Source organism: Rattus norvegicus, chromosome X, assembly GCF_021556685.1.
Source record: "Rattus norvegicus strain SHRSP/BbbUtx chromosome X, alternate assembly SHRSP_T2T, whole genome shotgun sequence".
Classification (NCBI taxonomy): Eukaryota; Metazoa; Chordata; class Mammalia; order Rodentia; family Muridae; genus Rattus; species Rattus norvegicus.
This window is the reverse complement of record NC_141554.1, coordinates 35633538-35659972: the sequence shown is the minus strand read 5'-3', so window position 1 is coordinate 35659972 and position 26435 is coordinate 35633538. Positions and strand designations below refer to the sequence as shown.

The 26435-nt window shown below is 41.8% G+C and overlaps 1 protein-coding gene across 4 annotated transcripts in view; it reads left to right on the top strand.

Annotated features, from left to right (window-relative positions):
- Window positions 1-334: 334 nt before the first annotated feature.
- The window catches only part of Gpm6b (glycoprotein m6b), a 146351-nt gene continuing 120250 nt past the window's right edge, over window positions 335-26435 (top strand). For 3 of the 4 annotated variants that reach the window (NM_001431684.1, NM_001431683.1, NM_001431686.1), the window contains exon 1: window positions 361-491. In NM_001431684.1, the coding sequence (NP_001418613.1) occupies window positions 488-491 (4 nt within the window). In that variant the 5' untranslated portion in view covers window positions 361-487. Of the gene's footprint in view, window positions 492-26435 lie in introns of all 4 variants that reach the window. The other variant, XM_087599028.1, reaches the window with a different exon arrangement.

Here is a 26435-nt window from a genome sequence, read left to right as displayed (position 1 = left end):
GCTAAGACCTCAAGCACCCCCTTCACTGACCATACTAGTTTTCATCTGGGATGTAGATTCACGCCCCCAAAATACTAGAACGCCTCCCTCCTCTTCCTGCACCTACCCCCACCCCCCCCCCCCCCTGCGTCTCCAGTTTCCATGCCCCTCACTCCAGGGTCTCAGTGAAAGCTACAAGCTTACAACAGCTCGGTCACCGCCACTGCCCCAGCCTGGCCCTCGCTCCGGGCGCACAAAGCCCCCGGCGCTGACGTCAGGGCCCCTCTCGGCACGGCCGGCCCCCAGTGCAGGCGGAGCTGCGCGGCGCTCCCACCCCGGCCAGGAGCGAAGAGCCAAGCGGCCAGCCCAGCTCTGCCCAGCGCAGCCAGCCCGGAGCCCGGCCCCACGCACGTGCCCGCCAGACCTGCAAACTTGTGCCACCGGCTATCCTGCGTCCCCGGGGAGCCCAATCGCCCGGAGCCCGCACCCCTCCCGCCAGTCTCCAACCATGGGTAAGCGATCGTGCTGGCCCCACGCCACCGCCACGGCCACCACCACAGCCACGGCCTCGCGTCCCAGGTCTCGCACAAGGGTGCGCCCCGCCCTACCCCCAGCTCAGGTGGCGCTACCTGAGCCACCTGGGTGACCCAGTCCAGACCATTGCGGGAGGGGAATGGAGGTTGGAGGTGGGAGGGACACCGCGCAGGTGTCCGCTACGCCCAGGTACGCCTCTCTGCTCCATCCGCAGGGACATCCCCACTCCCGCTGCACCTACACTGCACCGTGGCGCGGGCTAAGCGCGGGAGCTAGAGAGCGGGGCCCTACGAAGGGTAGCAAGCAGGGTCGGGCAGCGCATCCCGGACTGTGGGCTCCTGCTTTATTTCAAGGGGTTGGTAGAGAGTGGCTTCTTGCCCATTTCCTGGGACGATCTCACTGTCACCCGACCTCCCAACCTCGAGTCCAGTCCTATGTCGCCCCGCGATCCTCTAGTTCTCCTGAAATTCAAGGAAACATATCCGTACCCGCTAAAGCCAGGATCTTTCAAGAATGCTCCTTTCTTGGAACCCAGATCTTTGGAAAGCAGTGAAGTGGGGAGGGATGGGAGGAGACAGGATGAGACACAACAGGAGTCTCTCTTTGTCCCCTGTTCCAACTGCCTAAGTGGGACCCCTGAGCAGATGGAGCTGGTGAGAAGTGGGTTTCCACTTGGGGAATTTGGGGAAACTGTCAACAGTGAAAGACTTCTATGCTCAGGGAAGTGAAAATCTTTAACCTGGCTGGAGGTGGGTGTTAGGCGGTGGGAGAATCCCGTCTGTCACCCCCTAACATGCTGCCATCAGCAACATGTTCCTAAACACACACCATGGGGAGGAAAACTCAAAGTGCCTTGGAAATGAGCCTTGTGCGGCGGCTCTCAGAACTGTGTCTGAGAAAGGGGTTTCTCTCTGTTTCATTATCTTTCTCTTGTGACAGCTCCAGCCACAGCGCCACGAGGACTAAGAAGTCTCCCTCCCGCCCCCCGCCCCATCCCCCCGGAAACATTTCTAATGTGAAAAGAAGTGGGCTTACCCACTAAAGGTTAACAGCCAGGGGAGCTTGGGTGTCACAAGCAAGTCCTCAGTACTTGCCACTACAGTCCCTCCTCTAAGTGGGGGTAGGGTGTGACTTTTTATTTTTCTGATTAAATTTTGGGGAAGAGGGTAAGGACATCCATTTAAGAAAACCGAGAATAACTTTATATTTAAACAATTTTAAAATTTTACTGTGATCAAAATAGAGAAAAATGCATCCCAAAAAGTTAGAGGAAAGCTAGGGTAAGATTCTTCTGGAAAGAGCAGAACTGAGTGGCATTGTAACTCTGGTTTTTACAACTCAGTCTTCCTTTCAAATGAGATTCATACCCAAAAGTCAGATGAGGGTTGTGGGGCAGCTTGTAGCTGCTTTAGCAACTCTGGCTGTCGAAGATAATTGCAGTTTCACAGACTGCAGGCTTAAGGAAAGCACAGTTTTTGCTGATATGAAATAATCTCTGGTGTTGGAACTCCAGACACTGATACTCTGATGTTGAATTTGAGCACAGAATCAACACACTAACACCTTCTGCCCAGTAGTATCCGAGGTGCTCTGCTCTTTACTGGGAGGTGGGCTTTGTTTTTAAGTGGGCGTGGAAACAAATATCCAAGCCAAAAGCCTGCTCTCACGAAGTACTCTGTGTCTTGGACAATTACTGGTTCTACATAGCAATTGCCAATTTATGTTAATTTGTGCATACTCCATTGGCTCTGGCAGCAGCCCTGGTTTTAGTTTTGTAGTTTCTGTGAAAAAGTAAGTTCCCTTCATGCCAGAAAGGAGACACACTGACTTCCTTTATGTTTCCAGTAAATATACTATAGGGTCATGAACTGGCTTTGTTTTTCCAGATGTTGTTAATTATTCAATGTACCCTCGTGAATGCACTAATTCAAAGGAGTTAATGCTGGGAAATTTCTGCCCATTGGCCCATTCTCTTGATTCTTATGCACACATCGCTTCTTAACCCTGACATCAGTTACTTCACTGATGATAAAATAGATAAAAATTGTAGAAATAAAAGCCCCTTTGCGTTTGCACTTGAAGCCATTTTTTTTAATTTTAAAGAAAACAAAAAGTTAAAACAGTGGCTGCTTATACAATTCCAGATTTCCATGCATCTGCAGAGAAAATGAGTTTTTCTTGCCCAGTCAGTTGATTTTCTTTTCCGCTCTGTTTCAGCTACCATTTGTGTCCAATCCATCCATGTTAAGTGTACAAGACAGCGGGTTTTGATAGAGACTTGTGTATCTATTGCTCCTCTCTTTACTCACCCAAATAAAGCTGTGCCCATTAGCAGTCTTTTCTCATTCTCTCCTTCTTCCAACCCTAGCAACCACTAACCTCCTTCCTGTCTCAATGGATTTGCCTCTTCCTAATGTTTCATGTAAACGAAATGAGCCAATTAATGCTTGAACTGTATTGGACTATTCAGTAACTTGGGTTATTTGGCACAATGAGAAGATGTTGGTGGATGGTTTGTATCGAATACACCACCTAAGTAAGTGCACTGAGACTAATTATTTCTCCAGCTAAAAGGTTCCACATGGCACAACAATGGCTTCTCCATAACAGTGTTACTCTATTGTATTTGATGGGAACCCATTGTGGCCAACACAATTTTGATTCTGTTTCTGCTCATAGGCTTGAAGACATAGTAATTAAACAGACTCAATGCAATAAATTCTCAGAAGACTTTTGTGGAATATGGCTCATGTATCCAGAGGGAAAATGCTGACATTTTGTTAGCTGTGTATGTGAAGAAGTCCAATGTCATGAAACATGGATGGAAATAACTATTTAACTCATTTTACAGTAAGGGAGTGTGTTTCAGTTTAAGACAGGTACTTACTATGTGGCCTAGGCTGTTTTCAAACTTATGGGCTCAACTCATCCTCCTGCCTCTGCTTCTGAATAGTTGGGGCCAAAGAATACCACATCAAGTTGATAAGAATTTTTATGATTGTGAAATGAAATCATTTCACTATTGCTTTAAAAATATTCATTTAAGTTACATGTGGTAGCTCATACCTGCAATCTTACCACTTAGGAGATGGAGGCTGGAGGATTTGGGGTTCACAGCCATCTTTGGCTATATACCTACTTTGGAGGTCAGCCTGGACGATATCACCCTGTCTCAAAATAAAGGGGTGAGGGGAGAGAAAGAAAAGGAAAAGAAAAATCAAAAGGGCCAGTGAGATGATGCAGCTTGTAAAAGTGCTTGTTGGGGAAAAATGGCCAATATAAGTAGAAGGGAAGAACTGACTCCCAAGAGTGTCCTCTGACCTGTACAAGCATACTGTGGCAAGCACATGTGCATACACACATACATTCACATAATAACAATAAATAAAATTTACAGGAACATCTGAGATGGCTCCGCTGGCTGGTAAAAGAGCTCACCATACAAGCCTGATGACCCGCATTTAATTCCATTCACATTAAAAAAATATAAATTTGATGATGTCCATTTGTCATCCCAGAACTTCTTCTTTGAGGTGGGAGGTAGAGAGAGGAGAATTTTCCCAAAGCTCATGGAGCCAGATAAACTATGCCCAGCAAGGCAGAAACAACATGAAAGATCTCACCTCAACAAGATGGAAAGAGGAAACCCTCTAGCTTTTGCATGCATATCTTGGTGTATGAACATGCGCATAGACACACGTGTTTTTTTTTAATTTAATAATGATGTGTCATAAATCATCTGGAGATCTTGATGAAAGGGAAGAGCCCTGACTCAAGCAGCCTGGGCGCAGCCTTGGTGGCATTTCCAAAAGTCACGCCAGCACTGCTGCTTCTGGCTTTTATGGTTCCAAGTCAGAGAATAAAGGAAAGCCTGCGACGTCAGGGACCTGGTCCATGCCTCGGTTTCCCCTCAATACTGACTGGGTGATCACTGTACGATCATTCTTGCCTCTTCAACCTCAGTTTATTAGGAGAAAAAAGATCTATAAAATGACTTCCTTAAATCCGTACAGATCTACAAGTATGTAATTTCGGGGACAAAGATGAGAGAGTAATGTTATGCCTGAAAAACAGGAGCAAACAGCCCCCTAATTGTTTAAGCACTGTTTGGTTCTGTCAAGGCAGCAGCCAGACCTCATTTATAGTTGGGTAAAATGCTGGCACCTTCCACGTGACCGCCTACAGGATGGTGGCTGTTCTCCAAGGCAGTGACAGTTGTCACAACTGGGCAGGAAATGGTCCCAGCGTGTGCTAGGCAGCCTCCTTCTCAGACTAAATGTCTAGTGCGGAGCCCACCCGGAGCCTAAAAGAGGCTCTTTTCAAAACAGACTGAAATTCTGAGTAAACCTCAAAACAAGTCCACCAAGGACTGTTCGTGACAAACAAGAAGTAATTGATTCTTTACTATATTTTTGTTCTAACAGTAGCTGTTGGCCAAACCACTTGGCCTCCCTAGGGCATTTTAGAAGACAGTGACATCCGGTATCAAGTAGTTGGTTGCTTTATTGGAAATGCCAAAGTGAAATCCTATAAAGTACCATTTCCGTGTCCTAAATGTATTCGCCATCTTCATTTGTTGATCTGCTAAGTTTCTGGTGGATAGTCGAGGTCTTTCTTTGACCAAGAAATCCCAATTGGGATTGGGGTCCATTGAAGTTTACCCTACATGAATCATAGCCAATGACTGGCTTCGAACGACCAGTTTGAGATATTTTTAAAGTAAAATGAGACATGAAGCCACACGACACTGGTCTTTGCATAATCCTTTCACATCACTCACCCCATAAAACTTTAATAGTTTATTGCCATTAATTATTTTGGCAACTATTTTCTAAGTGACTCATTTTGGATAAGACTTTGCAAAGCAATGGACTTGGTTTGAAAATAAAGCAAACTTCCTTTGGGAGCTCATATTTCACTCGTTTATGCAATGTTGAATCAATTTGCATAATTATGATAACAAATCCAACTATGAATGCCTTTTGGGACAAAGACAATGAACTCTTCTTAAGTCCACAAATGGATAAGAGAAGTAATAATTATGCTCTGGAGAAGAATGCAGTATCATGGGCAATAGTAAGTATGGTTTAGAAAAAGAATAGAGGATGCATGTTGTCTTAGTTACATTGTTGAGTTGCTATGATAAAATGCCCTGACAAAAGCAACTTGAGGGCGAAAGGATTTATTTGGCTCCCAGTTTGAAGGTACAATGCATATAACAAGGAAGCCATGCAACAGCATCTGAGGCTGCTGATCAACTCCGACCACGGGCGGCAGAATGATGAGTGCAGCTACTCAGCCCACTTGCCTTTTCAATGAATAACGCACGCACAAGTAAGGTGGGTCTTCCGACGTCAAGTAACTTCATTTAGCTATTCCTTCACAGACAGGCACAGAGGCTAACCTACACCAGTTAATCCCTCACAGGAGTGCCTGGGGAGGTGAGGAGCTTGCGTCGTAGGTGAGTCAAGATCTTGTCAAATTAACAATATTGACTATCATACAAGGCAATGAATTGAGGGAGTTATGTTGCATGAATGATGTTGGTCAGAACATTTCTATTATATTTAAGGGCCATATTCATTCTTTGGATAATGGTAACATGATTGTACATGGTCATTGTGGTCTGACACATTGGTGTATTTGTTAATAATATGCCTCCCGTGCTGTTCAAAGAACCAATTCTTTCAAATGCAGAGATTCTCCTATACATTGTTGCTACTCAGTGTCTATTTGAATGAGCAGTGTATTTTATGAGCTCCAGAAACCACTTGTTAGAAAAAATATGAACTGTATAAGATGTATTTTTCCTATGGTGTGCCTATAATAGACATACCTAGATTTAAGGTATGCAAGATCTTTACAAACTATGATAAACCATAGTTGACTAAATAGTGCAAATAGCATAGTTTAGTACAATTAATATGTGTATCACACCACCTCATGGAGTGACAGAATTTTAGCACTAGAAATCACCTTCAAACTAATTCCATCACTTTAGGTGTGCATAGACCCAAAGAAGCATTTATACGATAGTTTGAATGTTCCTCTGTTCCTCTGTTGTTGCCGTTGACCTCTTCCTCATCTTCCTCCTCCTCCTCCTCCTCCTCCTCTTCCTCTGCCTTTAGCTTTTCCTCTCATAAGGTTAGCTTTTCCTCTCTCTGGGGAAAAAATAACTTCTCCTTGTCAAAGTTTTGAAGTTTAGAGAAACTAGTGAAATACTTTGTTTCACTGAAATTTCTCATTTTATTGAGAACTAAAAGCCACCAAAAGTTCTGCTTTTCCATTCTCAACATTAAGGTTAGATCAGCATGAACCACAGTACTGTGCAATGAGCATGTGCGGGATGAACCCTAAGCCTCTTTCTTCCCATTAGTACCTATTAAAGGAATGGAGGAGACCTGCCTAGATGCACTGAAGACTTGTTATGTGTCTTGAAGCAAAAATTGGATAAGCATAGACTATCCTCATATATCCAACCATTTTATAAAAACCCAATGGACAAGGTCTTGTAGGAAAGAGAAAATGAATATTTAAGGGGGTGTCTGAGACAGAGTCTGTATGAGATGAGGAAAAGCAGGTGCCATAACAAAGGCAGTTTTGTGAATATCTTAAGGAAATGAAAATGGTCAGATTTGTAGGAGTCGGGAGAGATGAGGCCCTACTGTACAGTGTCATGCCTGGAAGGAAATTAGTCATTACTCTGTTACCCGTAGAGAATCATGAAGGTATTTTAAGCAGGTAAGTGACAGCTTAAGGAACGTGGCAGTCTCCCCAAGTGACTAAAACAATAACCATGAAAGCTGAACATGGCAAGGCATGCCTATAATCCTAGCTACTTGGCAAGTGGAGGCAGAGGCAGGAGGATTGCAAGTTGAAGGACCATTTGGGCTACAAAGGCAGTTTAAGGCCAGTCCAGACAACTTAAGAGAGATTTTGTCTCAAAATAAAGTTGTTGCTGCTGCTGCTGCTGTTTTGATGAGGAAAGGGGATGGAGAAATAGCTCAATCAGTAAAGTGTTTGCCCTGCAAAACCATTTCCTCAGAACCCATGTGAAAGAGCTGGGCATGAGCCCAAGGCTAGAAAGGTGAAAGCAGGTGGATTCTTGAGCCTTACTGGCCAAACAATCTAGCCAAATGATTGTCTTTTTAAAAAATCCAACAGTAGACAGTACCTGAGGAATGACACTGAGGTGTCCTCTGGCCTCAACATACATGTACACGCATGAACTGGCTCACATGTGCTCCTACACAGACACACACACACACACACACACACACACACACACACACAGAGAGAGAGAGAGAGAGAGAGAGAGAGAGAGAGAGAGAGAGAGAGAGAGTTTTTTAATAGAAAAAATAAAAAGAAATTCTATATACCTCAGGGGTTCCGTAATATTAAATTCTCTATGTAACAATGGAGTCTGGGCAAAGAGGCTATTAAAATAAGAAAACAAAACTATAAAAGGCTCCACTAACAGAGACCCTTAGTATCTGGTTGTAAAATTCCAAATAAAGGCCTAGGCAGCGTTCTGAAACGACAGAGACTCTGTCTTTCTGTGAGGCTTCTAGTGCAAGCTTGCACTAAAGGTGTCCTGAGAGAAAGGCTGGAAAAGATCTGGGCTACCCTTGCTGGAGAGGGAGGACTCAGTAAGGGTTATCAGTGAGAGGCTAAAGAAGCTCACTGGACATAGAAAGAAGTAGGTGTGGCAGAGACTAGCAGTGAGATGGCTCAGCACATGAAGGGGCTTGCAGCCAAGCCTAGCAATCTGAATTGGATTTCTAGAACCCACATGATGCAGGTTTGAGACTGACTACCTCGAGTCTCATCTGACCTCTGCACACTCAGCATAACATGTATATGTGCATGCAAGCACAATAAATAAGGGTAATAAAAAAACCAAAAATGTTAAAAAGGAAAAGACTATTTAGTGGGCTGACAGAGATCCATATAGGAGTAACCCATTTCCTTTTATCAGAAATGAGCACAAATCTATTATCTCCTCCCTTTTATGAACACAGAACACAGTGTAAGTGTTCTGAGATGGAAAAACATGAGTAACTTCAATGTAACTCCTTCATGATTTGGAATCGCAGGAGACTACCACCCTGGTCGATTTGTTTGGTTATTGTTATTTTTTTAAACGTGTCTGATGATTCGTCATAAAGGATTCTATAGGGCACACAGCTGGAGAAGTGCATAGGGTAAGGTATGGGAGAAGATGTGAGGACCTTCTGTGCCCTTTCTTGCTACACTAACCTTAACTACCTAGTAGCTTCCTGTCCCCTCTCTCTTGCTTTCTGTCTTTTCAAATTTTTAAAAATCAGCATATATTAATTATGTATATAATAATGGGCTTCATTATGGCATTTTCATATGTGTACATGTCATTTGATCATATACACCTGTCATTGCCCTCTCCTGCCCCTTCCATTGTCACTGGTGCATTGCAGAATTCTTAACAGCATCCCTGACCTCTACTCACTCTATGCTGTGACATTCCTCTAGTTACAACAACCAAGTGTCCCCAGAAGTTGTTTCATAACCTTGACAGACTCAGGGCTAGGTATCGGGCCATACTGAGAGCTGTTTAAGAGTAAGAGAGGTGTGTAGATATAACTGAGTTGGTAGAGTGTATCTCTCGTGTGCAGGAAGTCCTAGGTTCAATCCTCCTAATGATGGCACATGCATACAATCTCAGCACTCGGGAGGCAGACGTAGGAAAATCAGAAGTTCAAAGTTCCCCTTGCCTATATAGAAAATTTGAGACCAGTCTGGGTTATATAAAATCTTGTCTCAGAAAAGGGGGATGAGCTACTGAAAACCTTTGTGCATCACAGTATCATAAAGTCAGAGTTATGGTCTCATTGAGGATTTTTCTGAGCACATCTACAAAATGGTGCCTGTCTGGTTAAAAAGGGGCCTTTCTTTCTAAGAATGCTTGCTTTAACCCTGCCCTCTAGCTTAAGAAAGTTGTATTTTGCTTTTATCTTTTTCTAACATCACTAGCAAGAATTATACTACAATGGGGAGCTTGGCAGACCACAAGATTTCATGCTTTCCTTAAAGTAAAATAGCATTATAAACCATCTTGATATTGAAACGACCTGTCCTTCCCTCTCTCTTGGAATAGGATGCCTGATGTACTTTTATTTCTTTGCCAGGTGTGTAGAGTGCTTTCTTACTCAAGAAGCGCTATCTTTGAAGATTGTTTTGCTTGCTAAGATTGTTAACATTATCCTTCCTTGTTTTGGGTGAGTGGAAAGGCATGAAGAAGCTAATCACAATCTTAATTACCATGATGGCCTTTCCAAATTTAGACTTCATCTTCTTAGCTAGAATCAAATCTAGCCAGATTAAGGCTTTAAGACTGCCTTCCTTTAGGGTGTCCTTAAGGTACATGGCAGTGTCTTCCTTATGTTTCCCAAGCTCAAGAGTTAGATACAAGACTGACTTCCCCCTTGTTGCTCAGAGACCTTTCTCCAGCGGTCACTGGATTTTCTTTCCTACTTGCCAGTCTTAACCTATCCCAGTGAAGACTGTAAACCCAAGAGATCCAACTTGTCCAGAGGTATGATCATAGTTGAAAATATGTTTTCAAAAATACAGAAGGTCCAACAGAAGCAAAAGTTGGGAGGAGCTTAGAAATCCTGCTTTTCATGTACTGTTTTAGGTGCAGAAGTAGGTTTTTACGTCCTCCCTTGAAACGCTGTCTTAGTGGTGGGTTTTCAAATGGGAGCTTGAATTCATCATACACTGAGCAAAGAATAGAGTGGTAATTAGCAAAGTAAGCAGGCACTTCAGATCACTTTATTTGATGCAGTCCCTTATTTCCTATTGCCCTCATCATTTTCTCACTTGGCATGTTCTGTCAGTTCCTGTGATAAGAAAAACAGAATGCAGAGCATTAAAGGCCTAAAGCTCCACTGTGTGTGAATCATGACCATTTTGCAAAGCTACTATGGTGGATACTGAAAACTCCTTAGAGCCCTACCATGTAATGAGGACTTGTCACAAATACTGTTAGATATTTTATAGGAGGCATGGATATTACAAACTCATTTAAAAGTTGTTAACATAACATAGTCACAAAAGTAAGCAGATCATTAACATATAAGTTTGATACATTTTTACAAATGCAGAACACGGGCCTGGGCATACTCAGTAATTGAGTGCTTGCTCAGTGTGTATGAGGCCAAGGGTTCTGTCCTCACCGCTGAAAAGAAAAAAGGTCAAGCAAATGGTCTTTTAATCTCAGCTCGCTAGAGGAAGAGGCAAGAGGATCTCTTGTGAGTCAGAGGTTAGCCTGATCTACATCGTGAGTTCCAGACGAACTAGAGCTACATAATGAGACCCTATCTCAATATGGAAAAGGTGAAAAGGAGGATAGAGGAGAGGAGAGGGAAAGAAGAAAGAAGGAAGGAGAGTATAAGAAGGAAATTGTTATTATTATTATCGTTATATTGTATATTATATATTAGTATTATTAGCCACTCAGAAGGGACCATTTTATATTGACTGAATCATACAGTATAAATGCTGACTGCTTTTGCTCAACATTAACAACAGTATTTTAAAAACTGGGGATGTTTTCTGTGCAGAAAAAAGGCAGGCTTCTAAATCATTATGGTTAGAACCATTTATGCAAAGCCTTTGGCTATAGAAATTTAGTAGAAAGTGTATAAAGTATGGGTTCGTACCTCCTATTTTAGATGAAAAAAAAAAACCACATCATAGCAGTCATGAGAGAGAGAGAGAGAGAACTTGAAAAATACTTGAAGAGAGATGAGCTGTGTGTAAGGAAAACCATGGTAGAGCAGAAGAGATTAGGAAAATTAATAGATCCCCAAGTGTACTTCAGAGAGGAAAAGTGCATGCTGAGAAGCTACACATGGAGAGGAAGCTGTTGCCATTAGGTCAGACCATTCAGGAAGTGATCAATATGCATGCTTTCTGGCTTCAGGATATAAGGCTGCAATAGATGGCAGGACCTTTCTCCAAAGTTTCCTGGATAAGATGGAGTCTTAGGATGTGTCTGGATTAACCATAATTTTTCAGAAACTGACAATAAGTAGTGTGTGATGTTGGGGAAAGGCTCAAAGGATGGTAATGGTTTTAGATTTTCATCTAAAAATACACAAATAGATACAGACTTATCTTTGACAAATCACTTCTTTCTGTACTGTTGGACATACACATGCTATTTGGACATAGACAGCTGTAAGCTGTCTGCCTTCCCTCAGTGAGAAGTTTTATCTTCTTGACCACAATAAAGATGTGGTCAGCAGAAGGAATTAAATTAAAGATTTTTTTACCAACTTATACTTTGATTTTTTTAGTCTTTCTTATTTATCTGTGTTGTGTATGTGTGTATTGAGCACATAGAGATCATAGGAGACTTCCATTACTCTCCACTTATTCCATGAGGCAAGATCTTTCATGAACTGAGAGCTCACTGGAATTTAGCTTGGTTTTTGGATTTGGTTTGGTTTGGTTATCGGGGATAGGCTGCTAGCAAGTAAAATCAGGCATTCTTCGTATCCCTGTCCTGCACCTCCGTACTCAGCATGAGAGTTTGAGATGTCCAAACCATACCTAGTTTTTTGTTTCTGTTGTTGTTAAGATTTATTTGCTTGTATTTGTCTCTGCGAGTGTCTAAATAGGATCCTGGTGCACTCAGACGTCAGAAGAGGGAGGAGGTTGCATCTCCTGGAGCTGGTCTTACACAAAGGGCCACCATATGAATGCAGGGAACCAATCCCAGATCCTCTGCAAGAACAGCAAGTATTCTTAACAATTGAGCCATCTCTCCAGCCCACTACCTCATGACCAGCTTGTTATATGTCTGCTGGAGATTTGAACTCATGTCCTCATGCTTGCACACCAAGCACTCTCCAGCCCTCAAGTCCTTTTTCTCCTTCGGGAATTTTTTTTTTTTTGGTGTAGAATGAAGCTTAGCTACTTTATATTTTCTATATAGAAACCTCCCATAGTGTGCAACTGAACCTTTTTGTGTTAGTTTTACATTATGCATATATTACATACATGTATGAGTGTATCTCTGTGCTAATATAAACAGCCTTGATTACTATCCATTTAAAATAAGCCTGGCAATCTCACAGAAGTTTCTTCTTTTAGTTCTTCTTTACTGAGCTATTCTTGGTCTCTGCGTTTAGAATGTGCTTTCTATGCTCCACCAGCATCCCTGGTAGTTCTTTTGATTGGGACTGCTGTGAATGTCCTTAGCAACATGATGATTCTGGGCGACATGACTTGAGTCTTCCCATTTATACACATTTGACCTTTGATATGCCTCCTAATAATTATTTTACCTCCGCTTGACCTTAGTTTAAGGTCCTACATAGTCTTTGTAGCTCCTTTTATTTTTTTCTTTTTAAAGATTTATTTATTTATTTTATGTCTATGTGAACATTGTTGCTGTCTTCACACATGCCAGAAGAGGGCATCAGATCCCATTACAGATGGTTGTGAACCACCGTGTGGTTGCTGGGAATTGAACTGAGCACCTCGGGAAGAGCAGTAAGTGCTCTTAACCGCTGAGCCATCTCTCCAGCCCCCTCTTTGTAGCCTCTTAAAAAGTAAACCAAAAAAAAAAAAAAAAAAAAAAAAACATGGTCAACTAGATGAATAAAGAACAAATTATCAGCATAGGAAAGCTGGTCCTGAGTTAGCACCTATTAGCCTGTTGGGAAGACCTATGTATGATACCTGTGTGACACTGTCACTGCTTCAGTGATTGGCTTGGTTGGTTTTGTTTTTGCTTGTTTGTTTTGGTTTTGGTTTTATTTTTTGAGAGTCTCAAGTAGCCCAGACTTGTCTAGAGCTGGCTCTATAGCAAAGTCTGATCTTGAATACTTGATCTTCTGTTTTTGCCTCCCAAAGGTTGGGATGACATGTATTTCCATACCTAGCTTTGAAAGTTATTTTTTGTTGTTCTTGCTTTCTTTTGGTTTTTGGTTTTGTTTCAGTTTCTGTTTTGAGACAAGGAACTCAGTTTGTAGACCAGGCTGACGTCAAACTCATATAGATACGCTTGTCTTGACCTCTAGAATGCTAAGTTTAAAGGCATCTGCACACATATATAACACAAGCACTCCATAAAGAATGGGGGGAAGTAGAAAGTGCTCACTCGCACACATCCCTACCACCCGGACCTCAAGCTCCATCAGGTCCCACCCTCTCCTCTGCACCTCACCCACAGCTCCCTCAAGCCCACACAGGGCTTTTTGTTCTCCAAGGTACCTTGCCTGTATCATTCGGTCTTGGACTACATTCTCCACTTCCTGAAATTGTTTCTTTAGGAACATATTGTCTCCTCTGTCTCCCTGCAAGGTCCAAGGTTGCCACTCATTTTCTGTGAGAAAGGGCTTCGGGAAATGTTTGCTGGAGTGAGCTGGGTTAGGATCTCGGGAATGGGAGCTGCTGCCCTGTGGACTCTTAGGATCTTATTGGGCTGTGTTTTGTGTAGCAACTCCCAGCCTTAGAAATTATTTTTAATGGAGTCCATGTTAAAATTTCATAGTCTCCCTTGGTGTACAATCATCAATAGAAGGAAATTGTCTATATCTAAGATAAATCCTTTCCTTCTTTCTTATATTCTGCATTCAGACTAAATTATGAGGCCCTGTCTTTAGGATCTTTAAGGTCCTAAAAAAGATCCCTCCATGAAAAGATAGTGAATTCTGTCACTGTGTGCAATTGACAATTTACCATTTAACACATGGCTCCAAAACTCATGGGCTCCCGGAGAACTTGTAAACCAAGCAACTATAGTTTCAGGATATTCTCTACTGCCCATGAAAGTTCTTTCTTAATAGAAAAGCTGATTTGGATTCTCATTCTCTATCAGTATAACCAGAAGATCTATGTTCCTTGTGGAAATAATACTAATTAGAAAAGGCAATGAAAGGAATCAGCTAAATAATAGTAGTAACTTGGGGGCTAGCAAGATGGCTCAATGAAGAAAAGTGCTTGCCACTAAGCCTGGTAACCTGAGTTTGTCCCCCAGAAACCACTTAAAGGTAGAAGGAAAGAATTAACTTCACAAAGTTATCTTCTGATCTCTATATGTGGTCTTTAATAATAATCAATACTTTTTTAACTCAGGAAATAGAGGCAGGAGGATCACTGTATGAAGCCAACACACACACACACACACACACACACACACACACACACACACACACACCCCAAATAAACAAAAAGTGGGGAACAGTGCCACATGCCTTCGATCTGATCACATGATAGGAGGAAAGAGAATCAGTAGTTCTCAGATAGAAGAGAAAGAAAAAGAAAAAGAAAAAAAAATTCCGCTACATTGAAACAAGGCCCAAATGTTACTTCCAAGTCCAGTGATGTTACTTGTGAAAAAAATGAGATTTTCATGGTCTATTCAAGATTGCCTAGTTTCCCTAAGTAATTTAATGGAACACTTCTCCCAGAATATTTTACATAACTGCGTACCCTGCAAAGAGGAGGCTAGCAGTTGGCCTGTAACACCGGTTTGATTTACTTCGGAAAGCAGCTTATTCAGCCGTCAAATGAGATTACGTGTGTGGCTGGTACCTATCACTTCACAGAAATATTTGTATTCTTCAACAAGGCCTCAAACTTTATTTATTTCTTTCAAGGGCAGCAGAAAACCGCAAATGTAATTTTCCTAAAAGATAACCTTGGGAATGTGATATATTTTTGTTGTTTTGTTTTTTTGAGACAGGGTTTCTCTGTGTTTCCCTAGCTGTCCTGGAACTCGCTCTGTAGATCAGACTGGCCTCGAACTCAAAGATCCACCTGCTTCTGCCTCCCAAGTGGTGGGGTTAAAGGTGTGCACCACCACCCGGCAGGAAGGTAATTTTGAGGAGTAGGGAGCTTTTACTGTTTCAAAGGTAGTGAAGACCCAAACCAAACTTATACTTTCTGTGTCCATCTGTGGTCCTTCACATTCAGGCCTAGTCATGTTTAGCTCTCAGGCACCTTAGAAGGTGACTTAAAAGGTAGCCTTGAGAATCTATTCTCAGGGTTCCCTTCTTTTGTAATGTGTTTAATTTGTCCACATTGGGTAGCTTCATAATGTAAAATAGTGTGACTATTTTACAATTTAAAATCGAAGTCGAAGCCTGTGGCTGTGCCTCACTGGTAGAACACTTGCTGGGGTCCTCGTGGCCTTGGGCTCCATCTCCAACGTGGCAAAATCAAAATAAATAATGAAATAAATCAAATTGAAGTCAGACCTAAGGGTATTGCTTCCTGGAAAGCACTTCCCAGTGTAAGGTTCTGGGTTCAATTCCCAGTGCTGTAAAAACAATGGATAAAGAAGTAAAATGGAGGTGTAGACCCGGGTATGGCTCAGTGGTGACGCATGTGTTCAGCCCGCACAAGACCTTTTGTTCGTAGCACTAATGTATAAGGGCAAAAGGAAATAAACCGAAGTCTAAATTTGAATGTGAAAATTAGCTTCTTTTTTTTTTATTTTTTACCATCTTATTTTAACCATCAGGGATTTGTGCAGACACAGAAGTATTACTTTTTTTGTGATAGAATTGCAGTCTCTCCAGTCTTAACACAGCACATAAGATATTAATAAAAAGAAGCAGAAAGAAAGAGAATGGGACTGAGGATGTAGCTCAGACTGTAGAGTTCTTGCCTAGCATGCATGAAACTTTGGGTTCAAACCCAGTATCTTATAAACATGGGCCTGGCAGAACACATCCGTAATCTGGGCAGCAAAGGATTGGAAGTTCAACATCGTTCAAAAACCACTATAGACTGCTATAAAACTCTTTAGGAGAGAAAGGTTTGGAAAGAGAAAACAAAGGGCTTATGCCAAAGTAACCTTGCTTTTTCCGGAGGGACTCTTTCAGGATAAGCCCTACCCAGAAACAGATCTAGTCCCAAGTATCTTTACTAGTAACCATGCCAACCAACTTGAATAATTCTCCTGATACTCACAGGACTCTTACTATGAACATGGCACTGTGGCTTGTCTGTTTTTAAGGCAGTCTGCTTATATATCCCTAAGTAGCCTAGTAGCGGTCATGTAGACTAGGCTGGGCCTGAACTCCTAGGTTTACAAGCATGTCCCACCATGCCCAGCAACAACACATGCTTTATGATTTAAAAAACTCAGGGGAACTCCAAATCATAACAGCATATGCAAAACTGTGTCAGAATGAGCCTCAGAAAATCCTTTTGTATCGTAAGTGTTTTGTTTATATATTATTTAACTTCTCCAGCTAACATTCATATAATTAATGTAACAACAACAAGACAGATAAGGGAGAATGCTGTAGCAAACCAATTATGTTTCATTCATCATTTAATTTGAAGTAATAGGTTTAACCTTTTTATATTGAGAGCTTCTAATGAACAGTTTAATGTGTGGTTTAAGTATCAGGTTGCCCTGACTTTTCAGCTACTAGGTTGAGGCGTATGAATATACACTGTTTGAACCTTTCTCTTTTCAATATGCAAGAATGGCTCTTTCAGATGGTTCATTCAAATATGGCTTAAGTGTTCAACATGCTAATTAAAAGAGGGAGGGCATGGAGTCATGGTCTCAACCTCAGACCCCAGGATTCCTTCCAATCACCCATTCTTGTTCTCAAACTTTACCCATTATGTCATAGTCTCATTCTGAGAAAATTTTCAAAAGATACTCATTTTAGGCTCCTCTGTCTATGGACCTAGAGTTGCTCTCACAAAGACCTTCCTGCAGAGGTATCGGAGGCCACACCCCCTGCTGCAACTCCTGTGCAGAAACAAAGAAATTATACCCTAGTGTCTGTACAGACACTGCTTTCTGCGTGCTGTCTGCTCGGGTATGAGCAGTGCCTGTCGAATGGATACGTGGTATGGACAAGCTTAGGAAGTTCTGTAGCTGGGTTCAGTCTCTTCTTGCGCTTATCGTTAATGAATGCTTTTATGTGCTTTGATGTTGCTGTAGACAGCCAATGTCAGGTAATATTTACAGGAAAGTATCCTACCTGTCTATTTAACTGAAACAAATTATATATATATATAATACATATATTATATATATAATTTCTAGATAATTATTAAATGGGAACTGCTTATGTCCATGCAGTTGAATTATTCTTAGTGGTATTTATACCTCTTGTCAAGTCAGTGGCTCACAAAGAAGTGTATGTCTTCACATAGATGTCTGCACAGTTCGAAAGTCTGACTTTTAATTACTTCTACACAATTATTAACCAGTCATGAACATTATTATAAATAAAAATAAAATTCCTCTTTGAGGGAGAAGATCAAGGAAGCCTGTGCCTTGATTTCCTAGCATGGAAAGTTGATCCATGGGGTGCTGAGATGGTTCAGTGGGCACAGTGCTTGCCACTGTGTCTGAGTGCAAACACCAGCCCCCTACCGGATGGGAGGGGAAGATTTAACTAAATAAAGTGTAAAAGTTCTTCCTTCTATGAAACAGAAAGGAATCAGAACCTTGCTCATTAGATAACTTACTTATATTTGTACACTTTTTCCCCTTTTGTATGCTGGAGATAGAATCCAGGGACATGTATGTGCTAGGCAAGTACTTTCCACTGTACTGCCTCCCCCGCTCTAACTTACTTACATTTGAAAGTTGATATTTGTCCTTAAAATATCAAGGAAAAAACATTAAACTCCATATTGTCCAGTAAAATATACTCTCCAAGCTTGATTGTAATCCCAGAATTCAAGAGACTGAAGCAGGAGTATTGTGAGTTCAGTCCTTGCTCCACTCTTTGTCCCTGTATTTTTTCCCATGAGTATTTTGTTCTCCCTTCTAAGAAGGACTGAAGCATCCACACTTTGGTCTTCCTTTTTCTTGAGCTTCATATGATCTGTGACTTGTGTCTTGGTTATTCTAAGCCTTTCGGTTAATATCCACTTATCAGTGAGTACATACCATGTGTGTTCTTTTGTTACTGGGTTGCCTCACTCAGGATGATATTTTCTAGTTCCATCCATTTGCCTATGAATTTCATGATGTCATCATTTTTGATAGCTGAGTAGTACTCCATTTTGTAAATGTACCACATTTTCTATATCCATCCCTCTGTTGAAGGGCATCTGGGTTCTTTTCACCTTCTAGCTATTATAAATAAGGCTGCTATGAACATAGTGGAGCGTGTGTCCTTGTTATATGTTGGAACATCTTTTGGTTATATGCTCAGGAGTGGTATAGCTGGGTCTTCAGTTAGTACTATGTCCAATTTTCTGAGGAACTGCCAGACTGATTTCCAAAGTGGTTGTACCAGCTTGCAATCCCACCAACAATGGAGGAGTGTTCATCTTTTTCCACATCTGTTCACTCTTTACCCTAGCAACTACAGTACTTCCTAAAGGGAAAGGCTTCAACCAAGACCAAGCTCCAAATATCCACAGTAGCCATTTGGGGTAATGTTTCTACCTGTGTTGATGTCATCCAAGGCATTTTTGAGGCACAGTTTTCTTTCATAGCCAGCCTCTCAGCTTTTCTGGCACACGTTCACTGCTCAATGGCAATTTTAACTGCAGGCTATACACATAAACCTTATACATTGCCAACCCTTGGCTTTGAAGTGGACTCCAAGAGTTTGGTGGCACAGGTACTTGTATGTAGATAATTTGTTTATATGTTTTTAATTTATTTTTTATTTGGGGGGTTGGGCATACCATGGCACACATGTTGGAAATCAGAGGGCAACTTTTGGGAGTCAGTTCTCTTTCTACTATGCAAGTCCCTAGGAGCGAATTCAGGTTGACAAGCTTGGAGGCAAGTGCCTTCCTTTGCCCTGTGAATTATCTTGCTGGTCCCAGAGTAGAAATTATGGTAAAGGTAAATGTAAAACAATAAAAATGTATTCAAGAAAGCATTTTTCTCCGATGATAGAATACTATTTACAAGTATATACAGTTCTGTCTTCTTTTATGTTGTAGTTAACTGTTTTTGTGAGTGTATTAACAAGTGTCATATTTTTACTTCTTGTATCTACATGCTGCTCTTGCAAGTGAACAATCTGCTGAAATGAAATATGAAGCTTGGAAGAACCCAACCTTTCCAAAAGGGTATTTTCTGAATATAGCAGATTATCATTGATAGTCTTGTGCAATTACAAAAATGGAGAAGGTTGGGGATAAAAGTGATCAAAACAACAAGTCATGTAGGTGAATCAGCCATAAATGTAAGCAGCTCTAGATGACTTGATGAAAGATTTGCATTACTTGGTGCTCCTTCTTCACAAGCCTTACGACACTGTCATGCTATATGAAAATGAATTAAGGTGTTGGCAAGGAGGCTCAGGCCATAAAAGTGCTGGCTGTTCGAGCTTAACCATCTGAGGTTGATTCCCAGAAATCATGGTAGGAGAAACCTGACTCTCAATTAAAACATTATTCATATGCTCTATGAATTCCAATCTCAAATGTTACTGTCTAACAGTAATTCATTTAATTATTTTTATGAAATAATCCCCTATGATAAGTATCTTTGGGGCTCATGGAGACAGACTATATGTTCTTATTCCTATTGTAACTTTGTAATTAAAATAGCAAATTGAACGTAGTTGATTTAAGACTAGCTACAACTTGATCAGTGGGAGACAAAAGGAAGAAACCGCTGTATGTGATTTGTTCTAGTCCAGTGACCAAGTCTTCATTTAACAGACATATCACTTGATCATATACAGTTTGGCAAAATCACAAATAATTTATTAAAGCTCTAAAGAGATTTAAATGGCCATCACTGAAAACAAGTCTAATATTAAAACCAAAACCAAAACCAAACAAAATAAAACTACTGCCCATATGTCCTTACTGTGTTAACAGAGTGAAACCACCTTATTGGAGTGGTTCTTAAAAGTTTGTAAACACAACCATTCATTCACAGGAATCTTCAGTTCACAAGACCTCACTGAAGCCTTTGACTTCTCACAAGTCTGTGCAATGCCTCATTTGAGCCTATCAGTCTGTAGCTCCCTTAAATCAAATATTTCTTTAAGCTGGAGCTTTGTTCCAACACGCACAGATTTATGAACAATGACACGTTCTTTTCAAATAAATATAAGGGGTTGGGGATTTAGCTCAGCGGTAGAGCGCTTGCCTAGCATGTGCAAGGCCCTGGGTTCGGTCCCCAGCTCCGGAAAAAAAAAAATATAAGCAATAAAGAGTGCTGTATCCTTTTCCTGGATTCTTTTCCATTCAGTAGCCTGGAATAGGTGGCCAGCAGTGAAGTGATTCCCACCTCAGGACAGTAGACCGGCTAATGTGGCAGTCACTGACCTGCCTTTCGTACAAGACTGTTTTACAAGTATTTGAGTCTGGATGTTCACGTCTTAGAAAAGTAGGGACAATCACTTTGTGGTGCTATGGGTTCTGATTGGTGAGATAAATATTTCCTGCCTTGAACATAAGCAATGGCAACTGCCTTTTGTTTGTTTGTTTCCCTGTTTAGGTTTCCATTCCAAAACCTTGGGGGCAGCATAAGCGAGAGATTCACCGCCTTTACAAGCTTTTCTTTGCTCCACTCGGGCTGTTATGGAAACCTTGGCAGTGTCTGTATTTCTGTGTTTACATCTTTTGAGTGGCTCACACAAGCTCCCTTGGTCACTGAGAAAATGAAATTATAGTTGTACTCTCCCAAGGTAGGCTCAGAGCCTACTGCCTGCCTGCTCTTCCTGCTTTGTCTGTACCCACAGGCCTCCTTCCCCTGCTGAGGGTAGGTCCCCAGCAGCTAAGGCTCCTGCTGGCCCTTTCAACAGTTCCTTGGGAGGGGAGGTAAGTGGCCAATGCACTTAATTAGTAGATATGTATGAATGCAGGAGAATGAGCTTTGACAAGAGTATTGAAATCAGGACAAAAAGAAGCTACTGTTATTAGTCAATTTGATTCTCACAGAAAGAATATGTGCATATATCCTTTAAAAATGAACATATGCACACACATACACATAAGATATATATCACCATGCCCCCCACCCCCATCATCTAGGAAAGGAGCATAGGTTCGCCATTATACATAGATAATACATGTACTAATATGCATTGCACTCATGACAAACATCCATCATTTATATATACATGTATGTTATGTGTACATAAGTCATATATCATACATATATGACATACATATATGACATATGTGTGTGTACACATACGCGCGCGTGCACACACACACACACACACACTCACGGGGGGCGGGGTAGACTGAGCCCCTACTATGTGTATGCACTATTCTAAATGATTTCGTTGATCAGTCATTGTAATTTTTACCACATTGCACAACTGGCAACTAAAACCACATAGCTAGAAAACATCATTACCAGTGTCTGAAGTTAAGCACTCCGGCCCCATATCTATTGCCCTTACCTCCTCTTAGAGGAGATAGTGCCATTAACACCGTTTAATGGCACCACTGATTTGGTTTGGTTTGGTTTGGTTTGTTTGGTTTGGTTTGGTTTGTTTGGTTTGGTTTGGTTTGGTTTGGTTTGGTACGGGCTGCTGCTCAAAACCACAGGAAATCTGCCAAGAGACAAGGAGAGGGAGAGGGAGAGGGAGAGGGAGAGGGAGAGGGAGAGGGAGAAAGAATGAGATCAGAAAATGTCCCGTCTCCTCCCTTGAGTGCTGGGATTACAGATTTGTACCACCATTCCCGGTTTATCTAGTGCTGAGGACAGAGCTCAGGGCTTCACGCACGCTAGGCAATCACTGTACCAACTGAATGAAAAGCCAGAAAATACTTCCTTATATGGATCCTTTTGTAATTACTTATAAATTGTCTTTACATTATTTATTTTGGGGAGAGGATTCCTGTGAGGCACTGCCTGCACATGGAGGTGCATGTGACAACTTGAAAGACTCAGTTCTCTCCTACCTTGTGGGTATGGGAGATGGGACTCAGGCCCTCAGGCTCAGCAGCATGTGCCTTTACCCACTGAGCCATCTTACCAGCTTTGTAATTAGTTTTAATAGAACAAAATTTTCCCTTTTTTGAGACACAGTCTTACTATGTCAATCAGGCTAGCTTTAAACTCCCAGCTATTCTCTTGCCTCCACTTCACCAGTGCTAGGATCACAGGAACATCTTTTTGTTGGTTCAATTGTAGATATTTTTCAGTGGCAGACCAATAGGGAAAGCTAAGAAAAACTGTCACATTTTAAGTAGTACTTTGCAGAATGTAATTTTAGAAGCAGGAAGGCAATATTTGGGGAGAGGGAATGCTCTTACATTTACTGTGAACTAAACCTATGATCAAATTATTCAACCTTTCCTGTCTTGGTGTTGGTCTTCTCAGTTGTTAAAGGGAAAGGGTAATAGGACAAAGGAGATGCTGACCACCTGTGTGTTGGTTGGGGCGAGCTTTGGGCTAACTTCAACATCAAAACTTAAGGCAGGCTTTTAGGTCAGCCAAGTGATTGGCCACTTGTGGATAATGATCACATTTGCTTTAGCCCAAACGTATTTTCCAGCTCCTTGAAAACTGACTCCCCCTTTCAATGAGCACAGGATAACAGGAATGACCTTTCTTTGCAAGAGATTTTCATTGACTTCGCTCCATTTTGTTAAGTCAAATATTCCAACTCTCACTTAAGCCTGCTCTGCTGATCTTGCCAGGTCAGTACCCGGAAAACTATGGAAGTAGGCTTTTTTTTTTTCAATAGAGTTTGAAATGAGCCAATGAGCAGTTCCAGAAACAGAGCCTGCTTTGGGAAGTGAATTTGTGCCTGGAGATTTTTAGGGTAAATGTCTAGGCTCTGTCACATACTCCTGACATACCAATGAACGAAACGAAGAAAGGTCCACAGTAGAGACGAGGGAGATATTCACTGTGACCACATTAGAAAGTGGACTAGATGAAGTGTCTTGCAGGGATGTGACACAAGTTTTGACTTAGAGAATTGAATAGTAGATAGAGATCTGCATCACTAAGCAGTCTCAGCCATTCTGGGAACACGTCTTCCCTGTCAGGGTCCTTTGTGAAGTCCGTGGCTCCAGACAGACTCTCTTTGAGGAACATGGCTCTGCAGAATCAAGCAAGAGTTCCGACCCAACGTGTCAGAGATAGGTGCAAAAGGAAGGCAGAGGTGCCAGGTTTACATCCTGCATTTAGTTACCATGTGAGCACTGAGTCAAGGCTTTTTAGCAAAAGCAGCTTCATGGAGCCTGTTTCCAATTTGTTTGAAACGGTGATTTTAAAGGGTGCAAATGACAGGCTTCTGTTGCTTTCTATGCAATATGACTGTCATTAGCCATTCTAATTTGAGCTACTTAAAATGATGTGAAGTGTGGCTCTCTGGACACATTTAAACCCTCCAGTGGCTGCACATGGCTAAAGGCTACCAGATTGGACAACCAAATATAGCACATTTCCACCATCACCAAAAACTGACACCCAGTGGCACTGCTCTTAAGCAGCAGGCTTGTGATGGGTGTAGAGATGGTTCAGGTTTAGCTTGGGGTCATAAAGGCTCTGGACCAGAACTTAAAACCATTTTAAGCTTCAGAGAACATATCCACACCCTTGTATAGAGCAATGTAAGTGATGCCAGTATATGGGTCAGGTAAAATTGGGTCCTTTTTGGCTCGACAGTGTGTCCAGCCTGCAGCTTCCTCGTCCCTTCTAGGTGCCCAACAGTGTTATTCCGCTGGAGTGATTTGACTTGACAATGAAGGTCAATGCTAAGCCTGTGGACACAGTGCTCACTCTGTGCTGGACATAGTGACTGATGATGTCATTTTGCATGATACCAAAGAAAGGTGTGTCCCAGCTATACACTAGTCTCACCTGGAGAGCTTTGAGAATGCTAGTGCCTAATACTCGGTCCAACCCACAGAGATTTGAGTATAATTCTCTGGGATGCTGCCCTGGGCTTTGGGAGATTTTATACTTGACAGATGATTCTAATATACAGCTAGGTGCACTGGGCTACACGGTACCCAGTGATGAGGAGTAGTTGTCTTTGAAGGGAGGCCCAACCATTGTTTATTAAAAGATTATATCAGCCTGAATGGGTTTCCATAGAACTCTGTGAAGGACCTTTGTTTGTTTGATTGATTTGAGTAGCCCAGGCTGGCCTTGACTTCCTTATGTAGCTGAGGATGACCAGGCACTCTTGATCCTTCTGCCTCTACCTCCTGAGTGCTGGGACTGCAGGTGTGTGCTAGCATTCTCCTTCGTCTTCTATTTATCCAGTGCTGGAGATTGATCCAAGAGTGTGTGCATGCTAACAGTCTACCAGTTAAATTACAGCACTATAGTAGCAGTGACACCCAACCTTTTATTTTCCTTTTGAGACAAGGTATTTCCACATAGCCTTGACTGTCCCGGTACTTGCTCTGTAGTCCAGACTGGCCTGGAACTCAGAGATCCCCTTGCCATTGTGCCTCTCAGATGCTGGGATTGAAGATGTGTGATGTCTCACCTTGCTTTTTTCATTTGCTTATTTTATTTCTGACAAGGTTTCTCTCTTTGTAGCCCAGATTGCTTTTCTGCCTCCACCTCCCCAGGGCTGAGATTAGAAAGATGCACCAGAACTCCTGGCCCAGGTCTACATTTTGGTCAGTGATAAGAATCAAGCCTAGTTCATGAGTCATACCCAGGAATGCTGCCTTTAGGCTGGATGGAGTAGACATTGGCTACCAGGTGCTAGAAGCAACCCCGACAAGTTAGGAGGAAAGATGCACAGATCTAAAGGGAAATCCAAGAAGAAGAAGGAGAAAGCTGTTTGATTACTTGAAATAAAACCAATTGAACAAGCCTATGGTATGGGCAGCTTATTCAAACAACCACATTGAGGGTCGGATTCACTGACAGTTGGTTGCAGGGTTGAGTCTGGTTTCCCTATTTCCTCCGGGATGATCTGGGACATATTTGGTAACCTCTCTGAGCTTCATTCTCCTCCTCCATTTAACAGTAATAAGAAAAGATACCCATCTCATTCCATTATGGTGTTAATTAGATGATTTGTGTAAACGAAAACTCCTGGCTCACTCTCAGCACTGTGATTATAAACTATAAAAACATGGGCTGCAGATGCAGCTCGGTTGTACAGTGCTTGTCTAGCATGCACAAAGCCCTAGATTTAATCTTCAGCCCTGCATAAACTGGGTATGGGGGTGCATCATTGTAGTCTCAGCACTCAGTAGGTAGAGGCAGGAGGATTAGATGTTCATGATCATTTTCATTGACTTGGTGAGTTTGAGACCAGCCTGGGATACATGAGACCCTGGCTTAAAATAAACAAAGCAAAGATATGATTAGCATCAAGTTGGTCTTCATCCTTTTCAGACTAAAGATCTTACTAAGATAGCCATCACTGTATGTCATTATAGAAGTAACTAGCAGTGCCCATGTTTATAGGGGAAAGCTGAGTGTGAACCATGAGAGCTCTGTGTAGCGTCTTGACAAGAATTCTGTAAACCTAAGAGTTCAAAGATAAAATGTTTAACTTATTACCAAGGAAATGTTGTCTTGGTAAATGGTAATAAGCCATGAATCTATTACTCAAAAATATTTATATACCAGCTATATGCATAGTAAATCTGATGCTAACCCTTCTGGTAAAGAACCAATCTTTTTATTTTGTATTATTTCTGGGGCAGCCATTTCTTTTTTTTTTTATTCTTTTTTTCAAAGATTTATTTATTTATTTTATGTATATGAGTACACTGTATCTGTCTTCAGACACATCAGAAGAGGGGATCGGATTCCATTACAGATGGTTGTGAGCCACCATGTGGTTGCTGGGAATTGAACTCAGGTCCTCTGAAGAGCAGTCAGTGCTTTTAACCGCTGAGCCATCTCTCTAGCCCCGGGGCAGCCATTTCTGTACCTTTTTTTTTTTTTGGTTCTTTTTTTCGGAGCTGGGGACTGAACCCAGGGCTTTGCGCTTCCTAGGCAAGCGCTCTACCACTGAGCTAAATCCCCA